The 12319-nt window shown below is 44.3% G+C and overlaps 1 protein-coding gene across 1 annotated transcript in view; it reads right to left on the bottom strand.

Annotated features, from left to right (window-relative positions):
• LOC137359980 (adenylate cyclase type 8-like) overlaps positions 1-11752 on the bottom strand; it is a 264866-nt gene extending 253114 nt beyond the window's left edge. The window contains exon 1 of the mRNA XM_068025574.1: positions 10934-11752. Coding sequence (XP_067881675.1) covers positions 10934-11752 — 819 coding nt within the window. The remainder of the gene's footprint in view (positions 1-10933) is intronic.
• Positions 11753-12319: the final 567 nt, after the last annotated feature.

Below are 12319 nucleotides of genomic sequence, written 5' to 3'. Positions count from 1 at the left end.
TTAGCCAGCTCTTGCCTCATACCTATGTAATTGGCTTTAAATTTAAGATTCTTGTTTTGGACTCCAGTATGTCACACTCAAAATTAATGTGGAATTCAACTGTATTATGATCACTTTTTCCAGAGGATCTTTTGCTATGAGATTACTAATTAACCCTGCCTCATTACGCATGTGGAATGTGGATATCATTAGGCCAGCATTTATTTAACAGGACCAGCATGAATATGCTTGCAGAGAGATTTGCTAGTTCTTTTGGGAGGGTTTAAACCAGCTTGTCCGGGGGATGGGAACCTGAGGGGTAGCTCAAATTAGAAGCAAAGCTGGTAACAGGAGGTAGAAAAGTAGCAAGTGACATTAGAAGGCCGGCAAAACAAAGGTGAGCATCAACTAAGCTTAGAATAACTGTCAAGAAGACAAGGTTTAGGGCACTCTACCTGAATGCACACAGCATTCGCAACAAGGTAGATGACTTAAAGATCCAGATCGCGGTAAATGGGTATGATCTAACTGAACAGAACAGAAAAGTGGCTACAGGGTGACCAAGTCTGGGAACTGAATATTCAAGGATATTTGACATTTAGGAAGGACAGGCAAAAAGGAAAAGGAGGTGGTGTTGCGCTGGTAATAAGGGATGGGATCAGTACATTAATAAGGGAGGATCTCAGATCGGAAGAACAAAATGTGGAATCTGTTTGGGTGGAGCTAAGAAACAGCAAGGGCAGCAAACATTGGTAGGAGTTATTTATAGGCCACCAAACAGTAGTGGTAGTGTAGGGCACGGCATTGATCAGGAGATTAGAGAAGTATGTGTCATGGGTAATACAGTAATCATGGGGAACTTCAATCTGCGTAAACCTAATGAGCACGAATGCTGTGGAGGACGTGTTTCTGGAGTGTGTTAAGGATGGTTTTCTAGAGCAGTATGCTGAGAAACCGACGAGAGAGCAGGCTATTTTAGATCTAATATTATGTAATGAGAAAGGGCTAATTAATAATCTTGTTGTAAAAGAACCTTTAGGGATGAGTGACCATAATATGGTAGAATTTTACATTATGCTTGAAAGTGAGGTAGTTCAATCTGAAGCCAGGGTGTTAAATTTGAACAAAGGAAATTATGAAGGTATGAGGAGAAAATTGGCTGAGGTGGATTTGGAAAATACATTAAAAGGTGTGACAGTACATGGGTAATGGATAGTCTTTAAAGACATATTACATAGTTTACAGCAACTATACATCCCTTCAAGGCACAAAAACCCCAAATGTTAAGGCAGTCAACCGTAGATAACAACGGAAATTAAGGATTGTATAAGACTAAAAGAAAAAGCCAATAAAGTTGCCAGGAATAGTAATAAACCTGAGGATTGGGAGGATTTTAGAATACAGCAAAGGACAAAGAAACTGATAAAGTAAGGGAGAACAGAATATGAATGTAAGCTAGCAAAAAATATAAAAACAGACTGTAAATCTTCTCTAGGTAAGTAAAAAGGAAATGTTTGGCTAAGACAAATATGGGTCCATTACAGGCAGAGTCAGGAGAATTTATAATGGCGAATAGAGAAATAGCAAAGAAGCTAAATGATTACTTTGTGTTTGTCTTCACTGAGGAAGATACAAGAAATCTCCCAGAATTAGAGATCCAAGAGATTATGAGGAATGAGGAATTGAAGGAAATTAGTATTACTAAGATGGTTATATTAGAGAAATGAATGGGGCTGAAGGTTGATAAGTCCCCAGGACCTGATATTCCACATCCCAGTGTGTTGAAAGAGGTAGCTATGGAGATAGTGGATGCATTGGTGATCATCTTCCAAAATTCTATAGATTCTGGAGTGGTTCCTGCAGATTGGAAGGTCACAAATGTTACCCCACCATTTAAGAAGGGAGGGAGAGAGAAAACAGGGAACTACAGACCTGTCAGGTTTACATCAGTCATTGGGAAAATGCTAGAATCTATTCAGGAATACTCAAGATGATATATGCTTAGAGGCACACAGGACAAGGTGAGAATACTCAATGAGTACTTTGTATCGGTATTTACTAAGGAAGAGGGTGCTGATAAAATATCAGTAGAAGCAGAGACGGTAAAGGCAAAAGATGGGGTGAAAATTGATAGGCATAATGTATTGGAAAAGCTGGCTATGCTCAGAATGGTTAAGTCGCCTGGTCTGGATAGCTTGCATCCCAGGTTGCTAAAGGCAGTAAGAGTGGAGATAGTAGAAAGACTGGCCATAATCTTCCAGTCATCCCAGAATATGGGAAAGGTGCTGGAGGATAGGAAAGTGGCTGATGTGACCCCTTATTCAAGAATGGGTATAATGACATTCCGAGCAACTATAGGCCAGTCTGGTTAACATCAGTGGTGGGTAAGGTTTTAGAAATAATAATCAGGGGGAAAAAATCAACAGACAAGTGGGGAGGTTTGAGTTAATTAAGGACAGACTGCATGGATTTGTAAAAGGGAGATCATGCTTGACTAATCTACATGAATTTTTCGATGAAGTGACAGAGAAGGTCGATGAAGGAAATGCAGTGGATGTTGGCGATATGGATTTTAAGAAAGCTTTTGACAAAGGACCACGTAAAAAGCTGGTTAACAAAATTGAGGCACATGGAATCGAAGGGTCAGTGTCAGGTTGGAAAAAAAAATTGGCTCAAGGACAGAAAGCAGTGAGTCATGATAAATGGTTGTTTTGCAAACTTGAGCAAGGTAGACAGTGGTGTTCCCCAAGGTTCAGTGCTAGGACCACTGCTTTTTTGATATATATAAATTACTTGGACATTGGAATACAGAGTAAAATTTAAAAATTTGCCGATGATACCAAATCTGAAGGTGTGGCAGACGGCGAAGATGATACCAATCAACTGCAAAGAACAGGGCCAGACTAGCAGAATGGGCAGACATGTGGCAGATGGAATTTAATACAGAGAAATGTGAGGTGATGCACTTTGGCAAAGATAATAGGGAGGGGCAATATATATTTAATGGCACAGTTCTAAAGAGAGTGCAGGGACAGAGGTAAAGCCCGACTCAGGCCGGGAAAAAGAACCAGACCCGAACCCGACCGAACCACAGCAGACCCGAGCTCAACCCGACCTGGACCGAGCCCGACCCCGACCCAAGCCCAACCCAACCATCCCTTTACTTACCTTCCAACTTGGAACCTCCAGGAAGCTGCAGGAAGGATGCTCCCGATGGTGGGGAAGTCCAGAACCAGGGGTCATAGTCTAAGGATACGGGGAAAACCTTTCAGGAAGCGGGAGGGTGAACAGCCAGAGGCTGTGGTACATATCGGTACCAATGACATAGGCAGGAAGAGTGACGAGGTCCTGCAGGGGGAGATTAGGGAGTTAGGTAGAAAGTTAAAAGACAGGACCTCTAGGGTTGTAATCTCGGGATTACTCCCTGTGCCACGTGCCAGTGAGGCTAGAAATAGGAAGATAGTGCAGCTAAACACATGGCTGAACAGCTGGTGTAGAAGGGAGGGTTTCAGATATCTGGACCATTGAGATCACTTCAGGGACAGGTGGGACCTGTACAAGAAGGACGGGTTGCATCTAAACTGGAGGGGCACAAATATCCAGGCTGCGAGGTTTGGTAGCGTCACTCGGGAGAGTTTAAACTAGTGTGGCAGGGGGTGGGAACCAGAGCAGTAGGACAGCAAGTGAAATAAATGAAGGGGAACTAGTAAATAAGGCCAGAAAGACTAAGAGGAAGAGCAGGCAGGGAGATGTTGCAGAGCACAGCGGGACTGGTGGTCTGAAGTGCATTTGTTTCAATGCGAGAAGTATAACAGGTAAAGCAGATGAACTTAGAGCTTGGATTAGTACTTGGAACTATGATGCTGTTGCTATTACAGAGACTTGGTTGAGGGAAGGACAGGATTGGCAGCTAAATGTTCCAGGATTTAGAAGCTTCAGGCAGGATAGAGGGGGATGTAAAAGGGGTGGGGGAGTTGCATTACTGGTTAAGGAGAATATCACAGCTGTACTGCGGGAGGACACCTCGGAGGGGTCGTGCAGCGAGGCAATATGGGTGGAGCTCAGGAATAGGAAGGGTGCAGTCACGATGTTGGGGGTTTACTACAGGCCTCCCAACAGCCAGCGGGAGGTAGAAGAGCAGATATGTAGACTGATTTTGGAAAGATGTAAAGGTAACACGGTTGTAGTGGTGGGTGATTTTAACTTTCCCTATATTGACTGGGACTCACTTAGTGCTAGGGGCTTGGATGGGGCAGAATTTGTAAGGAGCATCCAGGAGGGCTTCTTGAAACAATACGTAGATAGTCCAACTAGGGATGGGGCCGTACTGGACCTGGTATTGGGGAATGAGCCCGGCCAGGTGGTCGAAGTTTCAGTCGGGGAGCATTTCGGGAACAGTGACCATAATTCCATAAGTTTTAAGGTACTTGTGGATAAGGATAAGAGTAGTCCTCGGGTGAAGGTGCTAAATTGGGGGAAGGCTAATTATAACAATATTAGGCAGGAACTGAAGAATTTAGATTGGGGGCGGCTGTTTGAGGGTAAATCAACATCTGACATGTGGGAGTCTTTCAAATGTCAGTTGATTAGAATCCAGGACCAGCATGTTCCAGTGAGGAAGAAGGATAAGTTTGGCAAGTTTCGGGAACCTTGGATAACGCGGGATATTGTGAGCCTAGTCAAAAAGAAAAAGGAAGCATTCGTAAGGGCTGGAAGGCTAGGAACAGACGAATCCCTTGAGGAATATAAAGACAGTAGGAAGGAACTTAAGCAAGGAGTCAGGAGGGCTAAAAGGGGTCATGAAAAGTCATTGGCAAACAGGATTAAGGAAAATCCCAAGGCTTTTTATACGTATATAAAGAGCAAGAGGGTAACTAGGGAAAGGGTTGGCCCACTCAAGGACAGAGAAGGGAATCTATGTGTGGAGCCGGAGGAAATGGGCGAGGTACTAAATGAGTACTTTGCATCAGTATTCACCAAAGAGAAGGACTTGGTGGATGATGAGCCTAGGGAAGGGAGTGTCGATAGTCTCAACAAGGGAAGAAATTGCAGGGGCCTTGACAGAAAACTTTGCATCCTCATTGGCTACAGGTGAGGGCCCAGGGGACTGGAGAATAGCCAATGTTGTTCCTTTCTTTAAGAAGGATAATCCAGGAAATTATAGGCCGGTGAGCCTTACGTCAGTGGTAGGGAAACTATTAGAGAGGATTCTTCGGGACAGGATTTACTCCCATTTGGAAACAAACGAACTGATTAGCGAGAGGCAGCATGGTTTTGTTGAAGGGGAGGTCTGTCTCACTAATTTGATTGAGTTTTTTGAGGAAGTGACAAAGATGATTGATGAAGGAAGGGCAGTGGATGTTATCTATATGGACTTCAGTAAAGCCTTTGACAAGGTCCCTCGTGGCAGACTGGTACAAAAGGTGAAGTCACACGGGATCAGAGGTGAGCTGGCAAGATGGATACAGAACTGGCTCAGTCATAGAAGACAGAGGGTAGCAGTGGAAGGGTGCTTTTCTGAATGGAGGGATGTGACTAGTGGTGTTCCGCAGGGATCAGTGCTGGGACCTTTTCTCTTTGTAGTATATATAAATGATTTGGAGGAAAATGTAGCTGGTCTGATTAGTAAGTTTGCGGATGACACAAAGGTTGGTGGAGTTGCGGATCGTGATGAGGATTGTCAGAGGATACAGCAGGATATAGATCGGTTGGAAACTTGGGCGGAGAAATGGCAGATGGAGTTTAATCCGGACAAATGTGAGGTAATGCATTTTGGAAGGTCTAATGCAGGTGGGAAGTAGACAGTAAATGGCAGAACCCTTAGGAGTATTGACAGGCAGAGAGATCTGGGCGTACAGGTCCACAGGTCACTGAAGGTGGCACCGCAGGTGGATAAGGTAGTCAAGAAGGCATACGGCATGCTTGCCTTCATCGGTCGGGGAATAGAGTATAAAAATAGGCCAGTCATGCTGCAGCTGTACAGAACTTTAGTTAGGCCACACTTAGAATATTGCGTGCAATTCTGGTCGCCACACTACCAAAAGGATGTGGAGGCTTTGGAGAGGGTACAGAAGAGGTTTACCAGGATGTTGCCTGGTCTGGAGGGCATTAGCTCTGAGGAGAGGTTGGATAAACTCGGATTGTTTTCACTGGAACGATGGAGGTGAAGGGGCGACATGATAGAGGTTTACAAAGTTATGAGTGGAATGGACAGAGTGGATAGTCAGAAGCTTTTTCCCAGGGTGGAAGAGTCAGTTACTAGGGGACATAGGTTTAAGGTGAGAGGGGCAAAGTTTATAGGGGATGTGCGAGGCAAGTTCTTTACACAGAGGGTGGTGAGTGCCTGGAACTTGCTGCCAGGGGAGGTGGTGGAAGCAGATACGATAGCGACGTTTAAGAGACATCTTGACAAATACATGAATAGGATGGGAATAGAGGGATACGGTCCCCGGAAGTGCAGATGGTTTTAGTTAAGGCAGGCATCAAGATCGGCGCAGGCTTGGAGGGCCGAATGGCCTGTTCCTGTGCTGTACTGTTCTTTGTTCTTTGACTGAGATGAGGAGAAATTTCTTCACCCAGAGAGTGGTGAGCCTGTGGAATTCGCTATCACAGAAAGCAGTTGAGGCCAAAACATTTATGTTTTCAAGAAGGAGTTAGATATAGCTCTTGGGTCTGAAGGGATCAAAGGGTATGGGGCGAAAGCGGGAACAGGTTGCTGAGTTGGATGATCAGCCATGATCATAATGAATAGCGGAGCAGGCTCAAAGGGCCGATTGGTCTACTCCTGCTCCTATTTTCTATGTTTCTATAAGCTGGGGTTGTTCTCCTTGGAGCAAAGGAGATTGAGGGGAGATTTGATCGCTTTTGATAAGGTAGGCAATGATAAGCTGATGGTGCAAGGACTAGATGACACAGATTGAAGGTTTTGGGCAAGAGATGTAGGAGGGGATGTGAGGAAGAACTTGTTTTATGCAGTGAGTGGTAATGACCTGAAACTTGCTGTCTAGGAGGGTGATGGAAGCAAAGACAATTCATGATTTCAAAAGGAAATTGGATGGGCACTTGAAGGAAATAAACTGCAGGGCTTTGGGCATACAGTGAGGAAATGGGACTAACTGAATTGCTCTACAAAGTGCTGGCATGGATTCAATGGGCTGACTGGCCTCTTTCTGTGCTGCAATGACCCTCTGTCTATGACTCTAATTGTATAGATCTACCTTGAGCCAGCAAGGCTTAATGTGCTGAATGGCCTCCTTCTGTGCTGTATCATTGCATGACTCCATGTAAATGAGATAACCTCAGAAAATTGTTTACAAACACCATAATTCTATCATACTGACTAAAACCTACCTACAGCCATTCAGGCCTAAGTTACACTAATTACAGAAATCTCGGCTCAATTGTCTAATCTCATTCAAGAATGGTCACTTAGTGCAAGAGGAAGAGCAGTATTGGTGAAATGTACCAAGTCAGGCAGTCAACCCCTTCAGCGGAGCGGAGAAAATTGGTTCCAAAAAAGGAGCAAAAACAAGAAGGAAAACCTGGAGTACCAGCTCTGAATTTGAACCTTCCACCTCCTGATACAGAGGCAGAAATGCTGGGACTAAACCAAAGACTGCTCAATGGAAGTAGCAATTGTGGCCAACTCAGTCAAAATATTGAAGACGGAATTAGTTAAACAACTGTTAAAATACTGGAAGAGCGGGGAAATGGGAATAGAGTAGACAACCCATGTGGAAGGGCTAACAGAGGCACCACCCTCTCTCAGTACTAAAATCTCAATGCCTCTATAACTAAACTTTTTTTTATTCTTTAATGGGATGTGGGTGTCGCTGGCAAGGCCAGCATTTGTTGCCCATCCCTAATTGCCCTTGACAACTTGCTGGGCCACTTCAGAGGGCAGTTAAAATTCAACCATATTGCTGTGGGTCTGGATGTAGGTCAGGCGAGGTGAGGACGGCAAATTTCATAAAATCATAGAAAGTTTATGGCACAGAAAGAGGCCACTTGGCCCATCGTGTCTGTGCCGGCCGAAAAACAATCCATCTATTCTGATCCCACCGTCCAGCATTTGGTCCATATCCCTGCAGGTTACGGAACTTGAGGTGCATATCCAGACTCCTTTTGAATGAGTTGCGGGTCTCTACCTCACCTACCCTTTCAGGCAGTGAGTTCCAAACCCCCACCACCCTCTGGGTGAAAAGGTTTTTCCTCATCTCCCCTCTACTTTTCCTACCAATCACTTTAAATCTATGCCCCCTCGTCACTGACCTCTCTGCTAAGGTGAATAGATCCTTCACCTCCACTCTATCCAGGTCCTCAAAATTTTGTACTTTTCAATCAGATCTCCCCTCAGTCTTCTCTGTTCCAAGGAGAACAACCCCAGCCTATCCAATCTTTCCTCATAGCTGCATTTTTCCAGTCCTGGCAACATCCTCATAAATCTCCTCTGTACCCTCTCTAGTGCAATTACATCCTTTCTGTACTAAGGTAACCAGAACTGCAACACAGTACTCAAGTTATGGCCTAACCAATGAGTTATACAGTTCCAGCATAACCTCCCTGCTCTTATATTCTATACCTCGGCTAATAAAGGAAAGGATTCCATATGTCTTCTTAACCACCTTATCAACCTGTCCTGCTACCTTCAGGGATCTGTGGACATTCACTCCAAGGTCCCTCACTTCCTCTGCACTTCTCAGTATTTTCCCATTAATCGTGTATTCCTTTACCTTGTTTAACCTCCCCAAATGCATCATCTCACACTTCTCCAGGTTGAATTCCATTTGCCACTTTTCTGCCCATCTGACCAGACCATCAATATCTTCCTGCAGCCTACAGCTATCCTCCTCGCTATCTACCACACGGCCAATCTTTGTGTCATCTGCAAACTTTTCGATCATGCCCCCTACATCTACATCCAAATTGTTAATATATACCACAAACAGCAGGGGACCCAGTACTGAGCCCTGCGGAACGCCACTGGAAACAGCCCTCCAGTCGCTAAAACAGCCGTCAACAATTACCCTTTGCTTCCTGCCACTGAGCCAATTTTGTATCCACCTTGCTGCATTTCCCTGGATCCCATGGGATTTTATTTTTTTAACCAGTCTGCCATGTGGGACCTCGTCAAAAGCTTTGCTAAAATCCATGTAGACCACATCAACTGCACTACCCTCATCTATCTTCCTTGTTACTTCTTCAAAAAAATTCGATCAAGTTGGTCAAATAAGATCTTCCCTTAACAAATCCATGCTGACTATCCTTGACTAACCTGTGCCTTTCTAAGTGATAGTTTATCCTGTCTCTCAGAATAGATTCCAATATTTTGCCCACTACTGAAGTTAGACTGACTGGCCTGTAATTATTCAGTCTATCCTTCACTTCCTTTTTAAACAGAGGTACAACGTTAGCAGTTCTCCAATCCTCCAGCACAACACCTGTATCCAGTAAGGACTGGAAAATGCTGATCAGACTTTCTGCTATTTCCCCTTTTGCTTCTTTTAACAGCCTAAGATACATTTCATTTGTCCTGGTGATTTATCAACTTTCAAGAATGCTAATCACATTAATACTTCGTCTCTCCCTATGTTTATCACATCCAATACTTCACACTCTTCCTCCTGAACTACACTATCTGCATCGTCCCCCTCTTTTGTGAAGACAGATGCAAAGTATTCATTAAGAACCAGGCCAACATCTTCCACCCCTGCACATAGGTTACCTATTTGGTCTTTTATGGGCCCTACTCTGTCCTTAGTTATCCTCTTACTCTTAATGTATTGATTTCCTTCCCTAAAGGACATTAGTGAATCAAATGTGTTTTTACTACAATCGATGATAGTTTCATGGCAAAAGAAAATTACAAGAATAAGCTAAAAGGATAAATGACACAAAGAATTAGCTGAAGGATACATCAAACACAGAACAGACTTTAAAAAAGACCTTGGATGTAAGAAATTGCTGAGGCAGGCAGGAACAGAGCAGCAGGGGAGAGGAGTGGGTTTCTGATAATAAACTGGTGCTCAAGAGATGTGCCTAGGTCAATTGCTAATTGGAGCTTTGTATAGGCCGACAGGACAGCCATCGAGGGGCCCCACTATCTACTAACTACTTAGTTATTTTTCCTTGACCATGTCAAATGTGGCGCAGGGATATATGAGTCGTGATTGGCTCTTTTAAATCACTCTGTATAATCTGATTGGTGTATGTAAACGATGTCTGATAAACATGTTTGTCCATTGTGTTTCAGTGAGCTTGCACGTTTCTACTTGATTCGTGTGGCTCCCCTGCATGCTTGAATAAACCGGTGTTCAAACAAAAGAAACTTGAGTCTTGAGTCTTGCCTGGTAACCACTTGCACGTGGAGAGGAAGAACGAACACTCATGGGTAGCAAAACAAGGGAGGGTGACTAAACTCCTGCAAGTACCAGGGATAAGGGAGACTGATTGAACTCCCGCACGGGTTGCAAATAAGAGAGGGTGATTGAACTCCCGAAAGGCAAGGGAGGGTGACTGAACTCCCTGTAACAGCATCATCCCTTTCTTTTGTGAAGAGAGATACAAAGTATTCATTAAGAACCAGGCCAACATCTTCCGCCTCTGCACATAGGTTACCTTTTCGGTCTTTTATGGGCCCTACTCTCTCCTGAGTTATCCTCTTACTCTTAATGTATTGATTTCCTTCCCTAAAGGACATTACTGAATCAGATGGGTTTTTACGACAATTGATGATAGTTTCATGGCACCATTACTGAGACTAGCTTTCAATTCCAGATTTTTTATTAATTTTATATAATCTAATTTGCCTTGCAATCAAACTTTAATTTAGCTAGGTGCCAGCCTGGGTTCTGTGGCTGATTAAAACAGCTCTGTAATTAAGCTAAATTATTAGTTGAAGCCAACCTGGAGTTATAAGCTGATTGGGAGAAAAAAGGTAAAAATTAAAAAGTACCTGATGGAGGAGAATGATGCCTTTGAGATACCGGAATCCTTCTATCAGCAAGTGAGCTACTGAGGAGATGGAACTAACAAGGATACACCAGAGCAGTGGGATCGGGAGCATGGTGTAAGTGCCGAATACAATGAATAAAATGTACCAGGTCTCGTTGGTGTACAAGCCCATGCCCAAGTTCGCGAGAACCTGCAGAGTCTGGTAGAACCAGGTGGCAAGTCCGATATATTGCAGATAGTTGTGTGATACGGCATCTTTGCCGGCGTGGACTAGAAAACACAGCACGGAGGACAAGAGGATGAAAAGCCCCGACACCCCACTCAGTATAGGCTCGATCAGTTCGGGCGTAACAAAAAAAAACACCATTAAAATGTTAAACTTGGTGAAAGAGTCTATTAAGTTCATCATTATGAGAGAGATCCGTCTCTGACGGGCAAAGTAGCGCTGGTATAGCTTCTCTAGTTCCTTGGACCTGAAGGTCAGTTGGAAGGTGGGCAGCAGCACTCCCCGGCATGTGTAGCCGGCCGACACGAAGACATCCGAGATCCTCCGGCTGACGGTGGATTGCTGCAGGGTTGGGTAGATAGAGCCCCTGTCCTTACCGGTGAGCTTGGACAGAATTTGCCGGTTGATGTCGTGGATGTATTCATTTTTGATTGTGAAACTGTGTTTTGGGACCCCGTCAATGTCAGTCAACAGCTCTTTGGGCTGACTGATAACATTGACGATATTTTGCCACTGCCGGGAAGTTGTGGGGCTCTGGTGAGAGGTTGGGTCAGAGAGGATTTCCAGTTCCGTAGACTCTACTAAGGTTTGCATATTTCACACTCTCAATGTACCGCCGATTAATGGCTTCAATCTGCTGTCCCGGTGACTATCGAAAAACACAATGAGGGCGAGAGGGGGAAACAACCGCTTTCTCAATCTTCAAATCCTGCCGAATTCTGAAACGACATCATTCTTCAAGGACTGTTCGACTGCTCCCAACTTCTGTTTACCTAAATTAACATCAAAACACTTCAAAATTAACTGCCAACTTCAAATCAAATGATTTGAGACTGAATTACATGTTTTATTAAAACGAAGTTCAGGTATTTAAATAAGACCAAAAGTCGTGCGCCCACTTTCTGGTGTGTTTCAGCTGCTCCATTGAGCCATTCGATGATTCCTTGTGGGGGCTGCCACGGTTTGTGAAGAGCTGTCGCTATCCAGGGTGCTGAAGAGTGGTTACCCCCCCTTGACTAAGATGTTCACTCCACCGATTCTCTTCTGCTACTGCCCACACCTCACTTGCGACACTAACCCACCGTTAACCAGTCACAATGCGATTGCTCAGGGTCTCAGCTCACACGCCAAATCCCATTGTTGGCGTCGGCCGATCCTATT

Source organism: Heterodontus francisci, unplaced genomic scaffold (genome assembly GCF_036365525.1).
Source record: "Heterodontus francisci isolate sHetFra1 unplaced genomic scaffold, sHetFra1.hap1 HAP1_SCAFFOLD_410, whole genome shotgun sequence".
Taxonomy (NCBI): domain Eukaryota; kingdom Metazoa; phylum Chordata; class Chondrichthyes; order Heterodontiformes; family Heterodontidae; genus Heterodontus; species Heterodontus francisci.
The sequence above is the reverse complement of the archived record's forward strand: the minus strand, read 5'-3'. Positions and strand labels throughout refer to the sequence as shown.